General features: G+C 32.0%; 1 protein-coding gene across 1 annotated transcript in view; it reads left to right on the forward strand.

The window, feature by feature from the left end:
- LOC137928622 (semaphorin-2A-like) overlaps positions 1-19,706 on the forward strand; it is a 61,339-nt gene extending 41,633 nt beyond the window's left edge. The window contains exons 2-14 of the mRNA XM_068771527.1: positions 5,431-5,518; positions 8,357-8,408; positions 9,529-9,699; positions 10,918-11,188; positions 11,359-11,589; positions 12,023-12,168; positions 12,482-12,597; positions 14,491-14,645; positions 15,200-15,380; positions 15,762-16,037; positions 16,506-16,640; positions 17,056-17,164; positions 17,359-19,706. Of these exons, the coding sequence (XP_068627628.1) occupies positions 5,431-5,518; positions 8,357-8,408; positions 9,529-9,699; positions 10,918-11,188; positions 11,359-11,589; positions 12,023-12,168; positions 12,482-12,597; positions 14,491-14,645; positions 15,200-15,380; positions 15,762-16,037; positions 16,506-16,640; positions 17,056-17,164; positions 17,359-17,433 (2,006 nt within the window). The 3' untranslated portion in view covers positions 17,434-19,706. The remainder of the gene's footprint in view (positions 1-5,430; positions 5,519-8,356; positions 8,409-9,528; positions 9,700-10,917; positions 11,189-11,358; positions 11,590-12,022; positions 12,169-12,481; positions 12,598-14,490; positions 14,646-15,199; positions 15,381-15,761; positions 16,038-16,505; positions 16,641-17,055; positions 17,165-17,358) is intronic.
- Positions 19,707-21,493: the final 1,787 nt, after the last annotated feature.

Here is a 21,493-nt window from a genome sequence, read left to right on the forward strand (position 1 = left end):
CATAATACCATAGTACGATCGCCAAACTTCCTGTCAAGCGTGTCGATTATGGTATATCCCCCATATCTTTTGGGTAGGCCGACGCCTTGCAGATGATTTGTCGAATTCATGAAGTGTTGTCACTAATTCTTCAACAAATTATGAACAATATGAAAAGAAGTACGATTAAGGAGTTTTATATTTAATGATCATGTACTTTTATTTATGAACCCAATAAATACATTTTTTGTACTTTTTAATATGTTTATGCACACCTCTTAAATATGTATTCGATTGTTGCTCGCGTAAAAATTTAAATTTTGAAAAAATGGCTCCCTACCGAAGTACGTAAAATAATAATAAATAAGAGCTTGGCCCCCGGATAGGTGTAAATAATTTTTATGTTCAAGACATTTAATATAGTGTTTAAAACTTGTTGACGTTATTTTTTTATAGTTAGTTGTAGCTGAACATGGTGAAAGATATATAATAATGAAAAGTAACGCTACGTGCAGCTGTATCTAATATTAAATAAAATGTCAGTGAATACGCACTTAATTTCTTTAAGTAAGAAATTTATTTAAATTTATGGATATATAACACCCGAAACGATGAGAGTTGTGACAGTCGCATATTTGTTATGCTAAGTCTCGTTGCTTTTACAAATATGAAAGGAATTTTAGTAAAATTGTGTGAGGAGACTTTTTAGATAAGCTAAAGTGAAATTTCTACTTCTTTAAATTTAAATACCGACAAACGAGAAGCATTTGTACGCAGTTTATTGGAAGTTACGATCCCTACAACTGTGTGGATAGTTAGTATCCTATTAAGATTAGAATTTTTTATTAGTAACTATTCCATAAACAGTACTTTGAAAGTTTTTTTTTTTATTTATAGTAAAATAAGATATAAAGATGTTCTGTATAATTAGTATGTTTGCCGCTTCTTGGTTCTTAGGCTGGTAAGTGAATTGCGTAATAAGAGAAATGCATCGCGTCGCTGTTTAAGCGCAATGGAGCATAGAGATATTAACTGTGTAACAATGTAGATATTTAAAGAATTATTCGAGCCCGACTTTAAAAGCTTTAATTAGTTTCCCCATTCTTTGTATCCATTTAAGTGGAGTACTTAAATGTATTCCAAATTTACAGTTAGAACGTTACAAAGTTATTTTTACTGCTGTTAATTAATACTTATTTGTAATGTTTTATATTTTTGAATCTTGGGAAACTATGAATTTATATTAATTTATTAAGGTCATCAGACGATGCCGGATACACGCGGTTTTTTACATTTACAGGTACCACTTGTACCCATCACGAGAAGGATACCAAAAGAGCCTAATTTGAAAGGAGTTAGAATCAGATTGAGTTCCCCTGTAATGGCATCCATCGGCTTAAAACTACGAGGGTTTTAAATGCGTCTTGTTCTGAGAACAGCCCAAAACAATTTTAGACGACTTTTTTTATTTGCAAGCAATTCATTTCCAAACTTTATTACGTAAAATCATTTATAATATAATAGAATTTTACTTAAGTTTTTGTTAGTGAAATTCTTTAATTTGTTACGTAATGATTAAGAAACATTACCTGAGCGTTTAGTGTAAGTAACATCGTAAATAGTTATTATATAAGCCCATAGGACGGTGTAAGCACATAAGTAGAAGTAACCTCGATTGTTAGTAAGCGTTTTTTTGGCTGTGGCTATCTGTTTTTTCTTCTGTTCATTAAGCGCCTAATATTATTTCACAATCTACTAAGTTCATAGGTGGTTAGTATCTTAACTAACTCTGTATGGATTACCTTTCATTGTGCTAATGACTTTTTAAGGGGTATGTAAATAAACAAAGGCAGTAAACTGGTTTGTTATGGGATAAGAATATTTAGCTCATCTTGGAGAAGAAATGTCTGTACCGTCTATTTAATAATTAGGAGAGCGTGACACACGCACGTGCTTCGTGTTTCGTATAAATCTCTGTACACGGTTCGTTAGATATTCAAACAATGACTTCATTAACGCTGTAATCGCTGTGGTATTCAACCGCCGGTCGAACTTTGTTGCAAAATGTAAACGCGTTTGATCACATGACAGCATCCACAACAAATATAATTTAATTTTAAATCTGTAGGAAAAGTTAGTAACAATTATCATTAATCTTCTTATTAATCACTTAATAGAAAAAAAAACATGTCTTAATGCTAATTTATTAAATCCGTAATTAAATTATTTTATAAGCCGTTGAAGATATCATTCACAACGTTTGATTTTCCTTTGATAATTACTAAATTGTATAACATTTTCATACAGGGGAGTAGTATTTTTTTTGTTTTGTTCATCAGAGATCTTAGTAACCGTAGCCTATATCATTGTAGCCGAAATGAAAAAATGAATCACAGCATTTGTTCAGATTAAATCTTTAAGAAAAAAATATGCATCTTTAAGAAAAAAGTCGCGATGTATCTTTTCCTAGCCCCTACATAATAATAAAATTTTTAAAGGTTCTAAATTAATTTGTAATGGTAATATTATGAATAAATAATATGTAGATGCGTGTAATAAAATGATGTGGGTTGATCCACAAAATTGTAAAATATATACTTTGTTGAAGTTACGCAAACTGAAATGTTAAAGCCATTTTTATTAAATGATGTGTATGAAGTAGGAAAACCCTAAAAATAGATAGCAGATCACATAGCACGCAGAAAAGATGGCTGCTGGAGCCATAAGTTTCTGGAGTGAAGACCATGAACCGGAAATCGCAGCGTAGGACGTCAGCCCTCGAGGTGATAGACGATCTCGTTAACGTCGTCAAAACACCCCTCCTATTGGATATACAGGGAAGGGACTTACGTTCATCGGTGTAAGTCGTATGAATGAAATGATAATATTGATGTTTAAAAAAGGATAATTTTAATTTTAAAATAAAAGGAGTCTCGTCTAGGACACTAAAAATATTCAATTCTAAAAGAATTGAACCAATTTAAAATATGAGTTGAACCAATCTAATACGCTTAAGTTATTAGGATTGTAAAAACGTGGGACGAAAAAGAGGGAGTCACGTTAGGTAGCGTGCGCGTTGCCGCTGCACCTGCCAATAATCACTGGGTATCGTAACAACCGTCATAATTACCTGCCGACTGAAATTGCAACCGGCTACGGATTGTTTTCGTGGAAAATATTTATCAACCGCAATGGATCTATGGCGTTTCGTGAACGCAATGTATATTTAATTCATAAAACAAATAAATTTTTGCGTTGTGTTTAGTTGAAGCATATGACTGAGTCAAAGAAATACTATCAACAAATGATTTATTGTAATTAACCATTTTCATGTTTGATTTGTAATATTAAATTAAATTTAAGTCCTGTTTAAACATTTGTATATAATGAAAATAACTTTAAGTTGCATAAATAAATATTACTTTTTATACCATTTTCGAAATTATTTGATTCAATTTGACAAAAAGAAATTTAGCCGGGCGCAAATAACGTTAAATAAAGTAACCTTCTTGTATTTTTGAAATCTTCTGAATGTTCAAGTTTCCCTGCGGCTGGGGTGATATCAGGGTTGTAGGATTCTTATCCACCACCACGGTTGGTACCTCTCCGCGGTGTGAGAGACTTCGGTATCTTTACTGCGAACTTTTTAATTCTTCTCACAGTTCTTAATGTTCTGCTATAAGGTAGTGGGAGATTAGAACCTCTATCCTAGACTTCTGAGACTTCGAAGGCTCCATTTCTGATAGAGAAATACCATTTTCCGGACACCCATGAGGAGCACCTTTGGGCTGACAGCAAACTTACAACAAACCCAAACTACCCAAATTTACACGTTCTAATTAATAATTGAAAGTCAGATATTTCATTTAACAAATGTTAAAACAATGTCAACTTTTAATTTATGCATATTGTAAAAGATGTTTTACTTGCATTCGATTAATAGATAAGTACCGAAAATGGTTTTCGCCAATGAGCAAATAAAGCTATTCCATAACAAAAAGTTTTAACGCGGTGTTTAGTCAAGACTTTTATACAATAACTAAGTTGGAAGGGTTCTAATGGAACATCGATTCGATCCTTTACATTATTTAAAAAGCTAAGAGCTTGGCGGCCTAAAAGGTGAACTGTTACGTTAGGTTAGAACTCTTAGTTTGTTTAGGTTGATATTTCATGGAGTGATTTGGTGCCGAGGTATCGCCTGTGGGGGTATTGGTACCACTTGTTACGCGCTTTGCATTCCGAATCAAAGGTGCCCAAGAGGCTAACCATGGGCTAATCGCTAGATTTTAAAGAAGTTAATGTAAATTATTATTGTAAGAGTAAAAAAACAAGAAACAAACAACATAAATTATATATACTGTTTTACAAATGTAAACCCTTAAATTTTTCCCCATTTGATTTTATGAGCACATTTTTAATACAAGAAAATTTTAATAATATTATTCGTTACAATATCTCTCGTGTTTTATTCCGCATGGACGGGTAAATTGAAAGTGTTAAATTAAAAGTTTTAATTGATATACCATTTTTACTCAATGTAGTTTATTTTTTACTAGTAAGTTCACAGCTTGAGAGAATAGTAAAAAGATTGATAACTTATCACATATATAGCATTGTATTTGCGTTTTAGAATAACATATTTAGGTACTAAATATACTCGCAAGGTATATCAAATATCAAAACAGTTAATATTTAGTAAGATACAGAATCGTATGTGGAAATGATATGAAACTTTAATGAAAATAAATGATATGCCTCGAAACTTTAAATGAAGACTACGTAATGAACTACTCATTAACGAATATAATTAAATCATCAGATATTAACACACTTACAGACTACTTCATTAATTAAATAATGATAGATAGCGTTTTACTTTTGTCAGAATAATGGTTGTTAGTTTAATGAATTTGCATGATGTATGATGTATTTGCAACGGCCGGTAATCGCGTTAATGAAAATATATTATTCGAATAAGATAGATAGTTTTATTTGATTTATAACAATCAGGTTATATATACTACTTCAAAATTAACTTAAAAATATTACTTTTTTATTCAGAATGTGTTTTTCATTAGGTACACCAATCGTTAGACTGATACAAAGGACAGTAAAATATTTCACTTTACTTTCGTTGAATTTGATAATCATTAAACTTAACATAAATGCTTAATCATTTCATATTAAAATTAATATGACTTATTACTAGAATTATGTAATAGTAAATTTTTACTAGAAAAAAAATATTGACAGAAAACAGAGATACAAATATTTGTTCATTGCTTAATAAGGTTATTTTAGGTATTTGAAACAGAATTAGAATTTGGATAAAGAATACGTTGATTGCAATAACTCCATTGCTTGCGGACGTTAAATTAAATATTTTTTTATAAGTAATCAAGACAAAATTTTAATACCAATAAAAATTAAGAAAAACTCTTATCTTTGCAGATCATATACGGGAGTTTTCGTGCGGCAATCTTTTCTACCGCACTATGTACATGAATGAAGAGAGAAATACTCTTTACGTGGGTGCTATGTAAGTACTATTTTCTGTATAAGTCATAGTTAAGTACATTTAAATTTATACAACAAGTCATTTTTATTAAAAACCAGGAATAAATTTTTATGCGGTTAGCAGGAAAGATATATTTTTTACGTGTATACCCCCTCGAATATCGTGCTGATAAAATTTAAATTAAAAAGGCATCAATAGCTCGGATGCTAGTTGCATTCTACTGCAGCTGCACTTACAATAAACTCTGAGCTGTACGATCTTTATAAAAATGGATAACAATTGTAAATGTTGGATAATCTTTACCACACCTTTATAATGATTTCTAATATAGCAATGTTACATTACATACTTAATTAAAAAATGAAACTGTAGGCAGATATGAACTTTTCATCTGATGGTATCTAATAAGCCATATCCAATAAATATTTAGGATTCTAAAATAAAAATATTCAACGTAATTGTTTGTGTCCTCTAATTAGAGCAATTTTTAGCTAGGACACCTTTCAAACAAAATTATAAATAACGCGTGGTTATCTATTAGATTAATGGGGAATTCTCAACAACAAATGGAAAATGACCCTCATTGCTGCCTTTGTTATGGCAATGTATAGAACGAAAAGTGATAAAATTCTGATGGTAACTTTCTACAAAACCTTTGCTATGCGGAACGTGGCTGTGGAGAGGGAGAAAGAAAGGGAACAGCATTTTTTATCCGTCACCATATATAAGATTTAGGTATCGAAGAAATTTTTTGGTGGTAGATAAGAGGGTGATTGACGCATTTGTTAAGTTCGCGTAATTTTGTAAGAATGACCTCAGATTCTACCCTAAGCCGATCTGAAAGATGTTAAAAGCGTATTGCTAAACGATAGCTTCCACCAGTAATTTTGCAAATCTACATAGCATTTGTAAAAAATTCTTTATCATTCTTTACAAATACTGAAGCAGAACTGCATTAATCTTAAAAAAATTGTTCTATTTAAAAATATAGCAATAGCAGTTAATTTCGTTTTATAATAATATTTATTTAAAAAAAAATGCTGTAATTTGAGTTACGACGAGCTGCAAGTGTCGAAATGTTCAGTACTACTAAAATATTACGTTCGCGGCAATGTGTTGTTCGAAAGTAATTATTAGGAATAATACTTCGAATGCCATTTATAGGTTGTGCTTATGTTTTAAAAATAGCAATAGCAGTAAAGCCTGTGAAAGGAAATTGCGTCGTAATTATTCATTAAACATATTATTAGGACCAGGTTAGCAGTAGAATGGAACGTTTGTATGATTCAACGACACAGTAATGATCTGCCTACCTCGGTGAAATGGGACCGAGACATGAAAGTCAATTATCTACAATCCCTGTCAACTTTGTTTATTCAGTGCCGTGAAAACGTCACATTGTGTCATGTGGCGTATTAACAATAGATCGGGGAATTTTCGAATTACCTATTCTATTCGTTAATTGGAAACAGTATAGTGAAATTTTACTTTGTTTTGGTAAACAATAAGTTTTGACGTTGTTTAGATGGATAACTTTGTTATCAACAATAGCACCTTCTATCTATACACTTTTCATAATGATTTGTGAGAGAATTCTTTTTATATACGAAAATACGACTCCCTAAAAAATTCTTATTACACGAAGCTGACATGGATAGAAACAGATATCATTTTTAAGGCTGAACTTAGCGTATGACCTTAATTTGTCATTCAATTGTCATATTTTCGGCATTATGCATTCGAAATAAATATATAATGGAAATACCTTATAAGCGATGTAATTATTTTAATTTATACAACTTTCTTTAATTGTTTAGTCTTTTTTTGTCAAATCATGATTTTAGATTTTTATGTTAATTTTTGTAAGGGTTATATGTTTTTTTAAAGTATCTTTGGTTGCATTTCAAAAATAATGTTATCTATAGAGTGCTTGCTTATGGATATAAAGCCTTTAAAAGAATTAATATATATGACATTAGCTGCCAATTGATGTATCCAAAAATCAACGGTTACAGAAAGAATAAATACCGTTATGACAATACTTATTATAATTATTTTTAGTACTTATAATGTTAAGCAGTCACTGTGGTTTGTAAATATAAATTATTGGCAATACATGCTATACGGCCTATTATTTATCAATTACTAAATTGCATACTTTCATCACCGGCAACTTTTGCATGTCTGTTTTATGATGATAATATATTATTATCCTGTGTCTATTTTGATTTAGCGGACACACTGTCGGGCTCAATAATTCGAAGTTGTGTTTCTTGTGGTAAGATTATATGACTGTGATTCCATGAGAAGGACCTATCTACCTTTTTATCTAATATATAATTGTGTTAAACTATACGTCGAAGCTTTCCCTTATAAAAATAAATCCCTTATTTCCTTTAAAAAAATACTGATTTTAGTTGTGCTAACTCACACCACGTTTTTCACACGCCGTTTGTATTGATGATGAAGTCATTTTTATGTCAAGTTGAAACAGGCGAATAGTACCGCTCAGCAAATGGAATTGGAACGCTCTCAACAAACACTTTCAACCAATCGATCGGCCACGGCTACTGATCACCAATAGTCTGGGCTTTGCATTCGTGTAAATTTGCATAATTTTGTACTTTCAAATGGAGAAATAATAAAAGAAAGCAATATCAAATAAAATAAACATTTTGTTTGTCATTTTTAACAACCTATATTGTTCCTTTTTCTCTTCGTAATCCTTTTATACATTTACATTAACAAACAAATTAATTCGCAGCGACTTTGTCAGGAAATATAGACCTAGGTTCTACGATTACATAGGGACCTATTTTTGTAACTAATTTAATGTCACTTCCTCTGCTTTTGTTACAGGGATCGAATATTCAAACTAAACATGACAGATATTAGTCAGTCGCATTGTGAGGTTAGTATGAGTCAGTAGCTGTTAATATAAATAGAAGTGAACCGCATCGAGGAACCATGTTAGAGATAAAAGCTCGTTAATGCTCGCTAGGTTTCAAAGAACAACACTCTTTCTGTAGCGCGGAGGGGTTTTTTAACGCATCTCTACGCCACGTGAGTTTTTATTAAAGTAATTTCACTTAAAAGAAAAAACACTTACAATTATGCGGAAACTTGAGCTTCGCGCTCTCTAACGTGTACAAAGTAAAGCTTTCTCCTGCCAAAGGATTTAAAAATGCAACTCTTATTGGGTGTTTTTACTTTCAATGTGAGAGTCAAAAGTAAAGTGGCAGTAGTTTATGGAGAAAATTGGAAACATTAATAGCATTTAAAAATATATAAATGTACATTACATCAACGAATTGACATTTTGAATGATCTTAACAAAGCTCATTTAAAAGAATAAATATTTGTTTGGTTGTTTCTAACGATTACCGAGTTTTTTTTTATAAAATTCTTTATGATCAGTGTTTATTGCATCTCCGAATTCTTTCATATTAATGATTTTTTTTATTTAAATATCATATTTCTTCCGATAATCTTTTTGAATAACTGTATAAAAGTATAGTCGCCGTTATCAACAGTGAATGTAATATGAAAGTATTTGTATATCAATATTATGTTAATAGTAACATTAATAAAAGAAAACAAAATATACTAGCTGTCTCTTTGCCCACTACGCTTCTTAAAATTTATATTTTATTTTTAGCGTTTCTACTTCTACTTCTACCCAGCCTTTTAAAGGTATTTTTTTTATAAAAGCCACTCTAGGTAATTTAAATACGTCATAAAAAATTTCACGTAAAGATTTAACCCGTAGCTATAGTTTGTGGGTTAATTTCCTAAAATTCATTCTTAGTTGTCGTCTTCTAGGAAAAATATCCTATCAAATTTTTAGTCTCTATGTTTCTAGCTCAAGAGATATCGAAATGAATCAGTATATATATAAACTTCATATATACACATGTAGATAGTTACTTAGACCAATAACATTCGTCTAATTAAAAACAAAAATAGCATAAATTTTTCTATATTGTTTTGAGAAATTTATCTCTTTGGTTGATAAGTAAACTTGTTTTTAGCGAGACGCCTTGCTACTAGAGGCAAGTAATGTGGCGCGGTGTGTAAGCAAAGGAAAGTCGGAGCCGTTCGAGTGTAGGAACCACATTCGAGTGCTGCAGCCCCTCGGCGATGGAGAACGTTTATATGTGTGCGGTACCAACGCGCACAGCCCTAAGGATTGGGTTGTATATGTAAGTACTGTAACAATAAATATATAAAAAGTTAGACAAATCTCATCGCATTATCATTATTACTAAGAAGGGAAGGCATATTGAAAGGGTTACGAAAAATTTAACGACTTAATAATAATTTTTATTCAGTAGTTATCATGAGTAAAAAAATTTTTTCATATTTACGTATTCTTATAAAGTATTAGTGTCAGTGGCGCACGATGGCAATATTTAAGTAGATTCTGAATTAATATTGAAATCATTTAAATTTCTCTCACGCTGAAAAAACTGATGGTAAAAATATGTACTAGAGTAAACTGACAGATGATTTATTTAAAAAAAATGTATTAATTTTGCTTCGCAAGTTTGAATTTGTTTCCATAAGGTAATTTCTATTCAATGTTTTTATTAACTGTATAGAATACATTTACGAGCGATGCGAAGCGCTATTGCGGTAGTGTAAAATAACAAATGAGTTTTGTTTATCTTTTCTAACCCTCACCTGGAATAAGACCACAACGGAACGCGGCCCCGGCGAGTTATTGTGGAAGTGGTCAGACATCTCTTGGTTCTCGACCACACGTTCGGTAGTTTGTACTAAACACTAAATTTGAAAAGAGTTTTATTTTTAATTTTATTGTTTTCATTTGTTTTAACGTCATACTTTTGTTCATACGAACACTAGCCGTGCGTTTTAAATTATGATGCGTTTTTCACTTATGACTTTTATTGTTGTTTCAAAACATATAAACAGCTTTTTTGTTGTGGTCGATATTTTATAGATTATAACAGAAATTAATATAATAATTATAGTCATCAATATTATTATTTTTTGTTTTAGTCTGACATACAGTTCTAAACATTTGTACTTTACCACCTTATATATAATGGTGACCATATGTGATGGTGAATTTCAATCAACAATTTATTTAAAGATGTATTTTTAAATTTTTAAAAGGTGTGGTAAATATATGTTTGTGTCAAACAATTATAAAACCACGTTTTTGAATGTAAAAGTAGTTTTAGGCGTCATAATATTGCAATACAATTAATAATTAAATTACAGACACTAACATAAGAAATATTGTCTTAAAACATTTCACGCTAATACAAGTTTCACAAGTACTTGCAACATTTTTGTTAAGTTAACAAAGGAAGCTTGTTATTAGTGAATACCAATAAAAGTATAATAAACAACAATAAATATATTAATTTTTATTGTATATTTTGCTCACGTAGTTAAATCTGACACACCTTCCTCGTCACGAGTACGTGCCAGGCGTGGGCCTCGGAGTGGCCAAATGTCCTTACGACCCGGCGGATAATAGCACGGCGGTATGGGTGACCCATGGGAATCCTGGCGGGCTGCCAGCACTGTATGCTGGAACCAACGCCGAGTTCACCAAAGCGGATCCAGTCATTTTCCGCAATGACCTCTTTGATTTCCGAACTGGACAAAAGAGGTTTAATTTTAAGAGGACTTTGAAATATGATTCGAAATGGTTGGACAGTGAGTATATATCTAATTCCAAAGTTTCATACTTTCAAGAAAAGAGAATTTTAATTAACAATCACAATATTATTTGATAGATTTAAATGAACCAGCTGTTTGTTATAACTATTTTTATTATACAATATGTAACCGAAAAGTAGATTATTATAGATGTTTATAATTTTTAGAAACTAATTTTGTTGGATCTTTCGACGTTGGAGAGTACGTTTTGCTATTTTTTCGAGAAACTGCAGTTGAATTCATGAACTGTGGAAAGGCTGTATACTCTCGGGTGGCTCGGGTTTGCAAACAAGATACAGGGGGAAAGCACATACTTAGCCAGAACTGGGCCACTTATTTAAAAGCGAGACTCAACTGCAGCATACCTGGAGAGTTCCCGTTCTATTTTGATGAAATACGTGAGTTTCTAAAAACAATTAAATTTTAAATTGAATCATGTTTTACTTTTATGTGGGTAATGTGGTTATTTATGCTAAATAAATTTAACGTAATGTGCGGTTTTCATAAAAATGTTTTTTTATTTACTTACTTATTAATAATTAAAACATTATTTGGTTTCTATTGAATCTTTGCCTCATCATCTAACATGCATTATCTTTACAGATACGATAAACCTAATACAATAATTTTACTATTAACTAAAGTAACTATTCTATAATATACATTTTTAAAATTAAGGATTGGTACAGCTATAAAAGTTCTCAGAGCTCTTTAAATTTGGCAGATCATGCGTCTTGGGAAACATTTGGGCAACCTTAATGAATAGACGTTTATGATTACAAATAGTTTTATTATTTTATTAAACCATTTTGTTTTATTTTTTTGACCTAGAGAGTGTGTATCAAATGCCGGGGGATACCACGCGCTTCTATGCTGCCTTTACAACAGGTGCAAGTGATGGGCTAATTGGTTCAGCTATTTGTACTTACACGATGGAAGACATACAAAACGCCTTTGCCGGACGCTTTAAAGAACAGGTGAAAATCTATATTGTAACATTTTTCTTTTAATTTTTTAAATACAATTTGTGATATTTATTTAATGGTAGTTAAGTTAATACTAATACTTTGTTTAATCTGTATCATTCGAAGCTTAACTTAGGTTATTAAAAATTATATGTACGAAGCGTCATGCGTTTTCTATATTTATTACAATCAATATGATTAAAAGCTTTCTTCAAAAAATTTTACATGTTTGCTTTAATAGACGTCATTCGGTTTTACCTACGAATATATAGAATGTGTTTATAAAAATCCTGTTACAAATATTGAAAAAATATATTTTGTTTAGGCTACTTCAAGTTCTGCGTGGTTACCTGTTCTTAGAGCAAGGGTGCCAGAACCTAGACCTGGCACTTGTGTTAATAACACAGAAGCGCTTCCGGATAATGTACTAAATTTTATCAGGTAATTACATTCCAAAACGATTATTTTTATACGGAATAACTGCCAGACACTTCTGTACTTTTCACTTTAAATAAATGCCAGGAATAATGCAAAGGAACATTTGTTACATAGTGCTACCGAAATCGTTGTACTTCGCTCTAGGCGAAGGAACTGAAGGAACAGAGCGGCCGATACTGCCCCCCACCTCCGTCTCACCACGCCTATATACATGACGGGGTAAGTAAGAAAAGGACCAATATTTAGCCACTTCCGCACATGCAGTGGAAGTCGTGCAACAAAGTGCATCGCCCGCCAGCCCGCTGATAATTGCGTATGCGGCAAACAATGCGAATTACACAACCGCCACCGTCAAATTACTCAACACGTGTTTTGCCCCTGCACGGGGCATCTTCAGGAGTTATGTTACACCGATTAGTGCCAAACACAGAGTACACTCTCGAAAGTGGCTAAACATTGGTCCTTTTCTTACTTAGGATGGACTTCCGCAAGGTAGCGCCTGATTCCATTAAATATGACGGGGTAAAGCGGTTTCGGTAGCTAACTATAGCCTCGGTGTTACTTGTCTTGATTGGACCATAGCCTATTTTTTATTAATGTAATAAAAAGTATTAATAAAACAAGTTAATGGTCTGTATTAATTTAATATTTCATTCGAACCTAAGGAAAATTACCTGCGAATCAAGTTTACATTTAATTCTGTCAAGACATTGTACGAGTTTAGAATATTACGTACGAGAATTGAAAGAAATTTTGACGAAGGAACAGCGTTATTATACTCAAATTAAAATATTTAATGCATGTTTCACATAAATGTAGACATTCCTGAATGTAATAAAATGCAAACGAATTTATTTAAAAAATAATACACGTTGAAATATATACTGATCTATCTCTTTTATAGCATAACATGTCTTTACAAAATTAGAATAACGGTAAAGCGGAGCATTTATAATCTTATATTTCCCCAAAACTAATCTGTACGAGAGTACATCGAGCGCTAGACGCGATGCGTGTTCTCCTAATTGGGTCACATTCGTGTACTTTAATTGATGACGGAATGCGAAATTTGTTCTGATTTATTATTAAGGTCGATATCAATGTACAAACGAACATAAATGTACCCGGACAATGATGAAAGCATAAACTAGTTGATCAGAAGCAACTAGCAATGAGAGACACAGGCTTTAAGTGGTAAGAGATAACGCATAGTTTTGTAGTGCTACGTAAAGACTTCATTCCAGTATATTAAGGCCGCAGTGGTTATCGTTCGTCTACAGATCTCCTCATTCCTGATTCGACCTCATAGAGAAATAAATATAATAATAAAAAAAAAAAAAAAAACCCTCGGGGGTAGCTTTCTCCATGGCTCGTTCAGCAACTGTGAGCTTCCGAATGAGCCACGAAGTGACAGATCATGTTTTTGTGCATTAAGTCATCTCTGGAAACACATTAGTTTTAGACCTTTGTCTTTACATACTAAGAGGCTTTTTATAAATTAATGGAATAGACACACAAGCTATGCTTTAAACTATGATGATGATGACGTATAGTCTAGTAACTTGTATGAAAATTATTAAACTATTACGTACGGATTTTTGATTATTGTGCAAGTATTAAAATTACGTTAGAGAATACAAAACACAGTAATGTTTACTCATTAACGTAGGTGGTTTATAGATGTCCTCAAAAACTGTGACTGGCTAAGACATCTTCATCTGTCCAATAGTCAATATTCATAGATCATGGATTTCCTCAGTATAACAAAAAAAAGCTTGTAAACAATTAATTAAGTTTAAAAACATTTTCAATTAACCTAACCTACCTACTAATGAAGTTGTTGTTGAATTTTCAAAAAATCTACTGCACCTTACATTCAATTTAATTTATTAACAGGTCACACCCCTTAATGGATTCAGCGGTTAGACAAGAGGGCGACACCCCTGCTTTCTACAAGCGAGATTTGGTGCTCACGACGTTGGTAGTAGACAAACAATTCGTCGATATGTTAGGCGATGACATCACTTACACTGTTTTTTATGCTGGCACTAGTAAGTAAAATTTATGTGTGTTTTCACTTTGACTTAGTTCCTTTCAAATTTTTATTCGCATTTATATATTCGGGTATGTACCAATTTCTATGTAAAAGAGAACACCTTTTGAATTTCATATAAAAAAACAATAGCAAAGAAATAATTAAACTGAATAAATCGACAAGAACTCGTTTCGTAGAGCTATTCCTATATAATGTATGATGGAATTGATGGAGACGCTTTGAAACATCTCATTAACATCTCATCCAAAATAACACAATGTGTTATGAAGGTCTTTGATGCTTACTAGAGCCTTATAAGACGGTTCATAGTTACCCAGGGAGCAATGAAGAGGGCTATGCTTAAAGTTTCGCTGCGTGATCGAATCGGAAATAAGAAAATCCGCAGAAGAACCAAGAACAACGTCGTAGTTCAAAGAATTGCTCATATGAAATTGTTTTTAGGTATTGCGTTATGAAAATACTCAAAAAAATTGCTTAAATTATTATTTGAGTGTCTTCTACTGTTTGTTTCCTTTATAATAAAATATTAACTAAGTGGATATTGCGAAGGTAGCGGCGAGGTGTACAAAATAGTGCAATGGGCCGGCGGTGGGTCCCGGGTAGCGGATGTGTGGCGCGCGGCGGGTACAGAGACTGTACGAGCTCTCGCACTGTCACGACGCACCCACGCACTTTATCTGGCAACGGACAACCGACTCCGACAGTTACCACTTAAGGCGTGTACACATCGGTTAGTTCTTATTACATAATTATTTGGGCTTTACAGTGCAAGAATCGTTATATTTCAAAAACCTTACGGGTTTTAGGAGCTTATAATATGAATCAACAAATTGGTGATGACTCAACTCTGACCAACGATCATAATTTGGAACACCCATTAAATTATATATAACAATTCCAGACAAGTTTACCCGTTATTTGTATATGAAACAGTAATGAATTAATCCTTTTACACACTTATGTATATCTGTTCGAATATAAATAAAAATGTTTAAAAGTATGTATGAAATCATTAAGGATTTTTAAAGTTATTATTTGTAAAAATACTTTACGACTTAATAAGAATTTAAAAAGATACCTTAATAATATTACATACAAATTTTAATAACAGGTATGACAGTTGTGTACGCTGTGTGTTAGATCCTTACTGTGGTTGGGATAAGGAGGCAGGGTCATGCCGTCCGTACACACCTGGCCTATTGCACGATGCAACAAATTCTACGCCATCAATCTGCGAAGCGAGTGCACCTCAAAGAACTGTGAGGGCAGGTTATGGGCAGAGTGTGCATTTGGCGGCTTTCGGGAAGACACCTGAAGCTCTAAAAGACCAGGTTGTGATCTGGTATCATCACTCTAGAGAAAAAGGACGCTATAAGATTATTTACAAGTAAGTACATTGGTAAAAAAAAACTTAAGTGTAATAATTTAATTAAAGGATTTATTCTATACAAAGAAGAAAAAAATGGTTCTATACAATTAAAACTATTCTGTTTCATATTGTTTTAAATTTGGTAATAATTCTGTTACAAACTGTATAAATTGTTCTTACTGTAATTTTTTATATGAATATTGATTAGAATAATGGATAACAACTACCTACTTCTGACTGTTGAAGGGGTGTGGATAGAAATATAAGATATTATAAAAATTATTGTTGCTAACAAAGTTTTGATTATTTGAATTTAAATCAAATATGTATAATACTTTACTATTCATTAATTATAATTGGAATGTGTCATACACATTTATAATTAAAGAAAACTCTTAAATTTATTCGTAATATTTATATATACACTTGATACGCACCCTATTAAATCTTACATTCTGTTGATGAATGTTTTATTTTTTCTTTAAGTTGGGAGCGAATACTGCAGACGTCGGAGCGGGGTTTGGTGTTATTATCAGTGACTGAATTCGATCGGGGTCGCTACGAATGTTATTTCGGTCCAACGCTTATCGCGTCATACAATCTTGACATTGATACCCAAAGGTAATAATTTTCAATTAAATGAATAGGGTATCTTTCGGTTTCTTTTCTGATCTCAACTTTTTTGTTAAAATAAATAGGTTTAAAGGATATGTGTTTTCTTTATTGTATATGTCAATTAGGTGATGCTTTATATATTTACATTTTTTAAAACAAACGAAGATAACATTTAAAGTCGTGAAGAACATGTTTTGAGATTTTAACGGGTTAAAAATTTACAGACATCGTTCCGTTTAGTTTAGCTGTAACATAAAATGTCTAGTGCGAGAACTTCTCTGTTCTCACGTATAACTTTAACGACTTGTTTGCTCGTTATTAGAAGAGCTATCGATAAGTAGAAAAATAAAGCAAACCTGCAAATGTTTTAATGTTAAGCGTGACTGGCTAGTGTTATGCACTCATGTATATTTTGTTTTAGGTGTACTCAACCAAGCCGCTCTCAAGAATATAAACAAGTATATTCGGATTGGTGTCACGAATTTGAAAAGTATAAAAGTGCAATGAAAGCTTGGGAATCTCGGCAGATGGTAAGATTAAAAAATATGTTGTTTTTGTTTCATTTTTTGGTGGCTCTAGTTTAAAGTCGAAAGTAAATATAAAAACAAATTTCTAAAAACAGAGGCATGGCATTGGAATGAAGAAAATAACTTTGCATAGTTAAGTGTAATCAAGCAACCAACTAGTATAAAGTTTCTTATTAATACAAAGAGTCAATTTACAGCAATGTTCTAAAAACCTGAACGCATCGAGCCAGCAAAACAATATGGACAACGAGATTGTGGCTTCGCTGCGGTGATACGACACAACTCGTTAGTGATTAATGAACAATTACATACGCCGAGCCCAGCTTACGTAAACTATCCGATATTTTATTAAATACGTCAACAATTTCATACACCTAATTTTCAGTTCTTAATGTATCCATTCGGAGTTTTAATATTTAACTTCTATTAAATCATCATCATCATGTGAACCGCGTGATCGTCTATCTCACTGCAAGGCATAGGCCTCCTTCAAAGTTTGCCGCAATGCGCGGTCTAGCGGTCGCTTCTAACGATTTCCCGCGAACTTAAATATGTTATTAGACAATCCTAATGACTTCAGCCTTAAGACGTCCGTTCACTTGACATGGGCTTTCTCCATAAATTTTCAATATGATCGGTTGAAATCGGCCTGCATCCAGCATTTGCTGACGAAGAACAAGTTTGCCTGTCCACCTTGGGCGTCCACCTTTCCTACGCTGCACTTGCAGGTCCGTGATCTCCATTTCAGTACCTTAATCCGGTCATCAGTGGTGCGCGCTATGTAGAGTACCTACTACTGCCACATCAACTTGAATTAAATACGTGTCCAGAATGTTTTCGTTAAATAAATTTTGTGCGAATAATTCCAAATCAATGTCTTTAGCAATACTATTAATACCGTTTCGTTTGATAGATGGAAGTAATTCCATCAGATGTAAATATTACGTCGAATTTGAAATATAATACGGTAATACATAACTTTACAGATTTGTTGGCGGTTCCGCTTTCTGCGTTCTTTGATTGATGATTGGTTTTATTTGACCGGGGAAACAATTGTTGTGTACAGAATTGTAAATTTTCTTAAGTCTGTTTTATAATGATTTAATATCGAATAGTTTACGTTACTCAGCATTAAATATATTTAATACAAGTTGTTAAAATTTGACTGAACATTGTTTTGTAATCGTAGAATTTCCGTTATTTAGATCGTCAATAAGTAATGATTGTATATGGACTACGTATGTACGTGTATTGTCTCTATGTTGGAAATTAATTGTAAATATTACAATAAGTAGGGATGGTGATAATTCACGAAATACAAAATGCTGTGATATCGGTTCAAGACGGATTTGAAATTTCTTTTTTATGGATTTGAGTTCACTGTCCTATCAAATAAGGGTTACGTATTTTTTTTTTGAAATATTACGTCGTATTACTGGTCAACGTTATAAAATGTACCATCTGAATAATAAAGACTAATAGACATCAAACTGAAGAAACATTGGTATTTAATATAAACACGAAATATAAAATTTCGTTTTCTAACAAGCTAGGCATAGCATCTAGGACTTTATTGTTCATATGATTTTATATACAGAGCTTTATGTGCGCCCAGAAGTATGCATATGTTTTGGAAACGGTATACGCTGTGGTGATGAATTAAGTTCTTTACGAAAGGCTAGTTAGGTACACGTATGCGTTTAATTTAAACACGACGTGTGTGCATAGTCCCAAATTATTGCTAACTATAACATAAAAAGCAATATTATAAATGCCAATATAGTTATTATAGATTAAATATTTCCACACATTTCAAGCATATTTATTTTTACAATAATGAAAGTGCTGTTCTTCTATTAACGCATTAATTTAGGCTATTTATGGTTATATTTAAAATTTAGTGTTGTTTGTAAGATCTCTTATAAAATGGCTTGAGTTTCAAAAACTTCATGTTATTGATTTATTACTTGATGATTGAAGTGTAATTTGAGGCACATTTTCGGAGTTAAAACCGAATTTAATAGACATTGATCCAATTGTTTTCAGTTAAGTTTTTTTTCTAGGTAATCTCGCTAGAATAGTGCCTTGTGAAGCATGCTTAGTGAAAAGAGAATAGTATGTTAATAAAACATTAATTAATATTTTTGTGTATAGAATCTAATCAAGATAAATATAATTCAATTTGAAATTAAAAGCAATAACCTTCCATAACTATAACGAATTGACAGTATTAATGTAATATTCAGGTTTTAATGTATAATAGAAAATCAAGAATTGTAGTTTGCTTGAATTTTCCGTACAATTGTTATTAAGATAGGTATAGACTGAAATAAGGAATTGGCTTATAATTTGTTGCGTTTGTTCCCATTTAGGATCTATTTTTTTATCCCTCTATTTAGTTGATCTTTCAAAAAAGATAACACTTGTAAAGAGATATTAAAATGATGAATTTGAGTAGGAAGATCGCTATTGAAGTACGTAGGTATGTTTGTTGTAAAATATTAAATATTAAGTTAGCTAGTAAGCAATTGTTTTATAACAGAAAGTGAACAAATAAATTATTTTAGAATTATATTGGTTTTCAATTCTCCCGTTTTATTAGAAAAACCATTACTTCTTTTAAGTACCTTTTTCATACACATATGTAACTATTTCCTGTTCTCTTTAAATTAAACAAATATTCAAACAAAGTATTCCTTGAAAATTTTTTGCGAGTTATGTAATTTCCTGTTTCTTTGACCATATTTCAAAAAGCCTGTCTAAATTGAAGGTCAATAAATAGTGCTGGAATCTTTTTAAATTTATATAATACGTATAAAAATTAATATAACTTGGTAAGCTTACGAACTTAATTTAAAACGTATCACGTACGTTTGACAAGTCAGTTACGGTAATTAATAAAAAATACTTTAAACTTGAAATAAGTTTGATGTTAAATTATAAGAAAATAAACCTTCAAATCACACAATAATACTAAAAATATATTTTAGCAAATATGCCATACCTATTAACAACAAGGTAAATATCTAAAGTTACTTACATAAATAAAAGTTTTGAGGTCAGTCCTAAGGTAGAAAATTTATAACTATGAAACCACTGTGTTTGTATTTGAAAAACTATGCGAATAGGTGTATGTGTTGCTTGGTTTCGGTTGATGTTAGCCCGGGGGTTTTTACAGCTTCATCGGAACTAAGTTAAAAACAAAACAGAAGTTGAACAGTGGCGATCCAGTTGTATGAAGACGTTTGCACGTATTAAACCGCTCTACACTAGTGTGGAGTATTTACGTTGTGTATGGCTATGTGTACGGCTTGGGACGGCAGCGTGGACCATAGGCGAGCCAAGGAGGGATCCAGATCCAACGGGTATTGTGATAGGTGTATGTATGGGTGTTATACTTAATCATCGAAAGTAATTAATAATTCAATAGAATCCTGACATGAAACCGACAGAAGCCAATGAGTTAATTTAGACATTACAATTTTCAATGGCAGTAGTTTAATATTACGTCTCTGACCACGTACTTCATTGGAGACGTAAGGTACCAAAAAGGACGAAAGCCGTTTGAGGAAAGTTGTATGTATCGAGATATTGGTAATCGATAAATGCGGCGTTACGATCGATGTTCGAAGTCTTTAAAGATAATTGCTCTCTTGTCGGACACCATAACTTTAAACATAGCGTAAACGAAAGACTTTACATTCGGAATTAAGTTTATCAGTTCAATCTCTACGATTTTCGTAGCATAACTTTTAAAACAGCTCGCTGAGCTCTCTGGAGTTCTAAGAATTTAGTTTTGATTGCTCTACCCCAAGCAAGATTACAACAGCACAGCAAAATTTACATTAATGTGTTATAAGCAGTGATTGGTTATAAGTGTAGCTTTAAAGTAGTTAATATTTTAACCTAAGGTTTAAATCTTATATATCGGTATTAAGTGCTTACTCTGCAATAAGCTGCATTAATTATTTTTTTCCATGGGAATGCGACAGTCCAATAAGTTTTAACAGTTGAAAATCTACAGATACAGAAACTAAAAATAATTAATTTTAATATAATGTAAATCCAATTTTGAAAACGTTATTACATCCATTATCTTGCAGTGCGCGTTTATTGGCTCACATGTTGTTGACGGTGGTGATGATTATCATTACGTTTTTATATTTTCGAAAACATTTAACTTTTGGGTAGGGTATATCACATATTATTTGATACCAAATGGTCTATTTATTCGCCATTTTATTGCTTTTACATCTATAACCAATCACTTTGTATATCTTCAAGAAGAGGTCTTTTAGGTAGACAGGTGACATAAAACTTTGATATAATATA

This window comes from Battus philenor, unplaced genomic scaffold (genome assembly GCF_028537555.1).
Source record: "Battus philenor isolate CCGP_79_NKW_IND1 unplaced genomic scaffold, ilBatPhil1.0.hap1 SCAF_4, whole genome shotgun sequence".
NCBI classification, from domain to species: Eukaryota; Metazoa; Arthropoda; class Insecta; order Lepidoptera; family Papilionidae; genus Battus; species Battus philenor.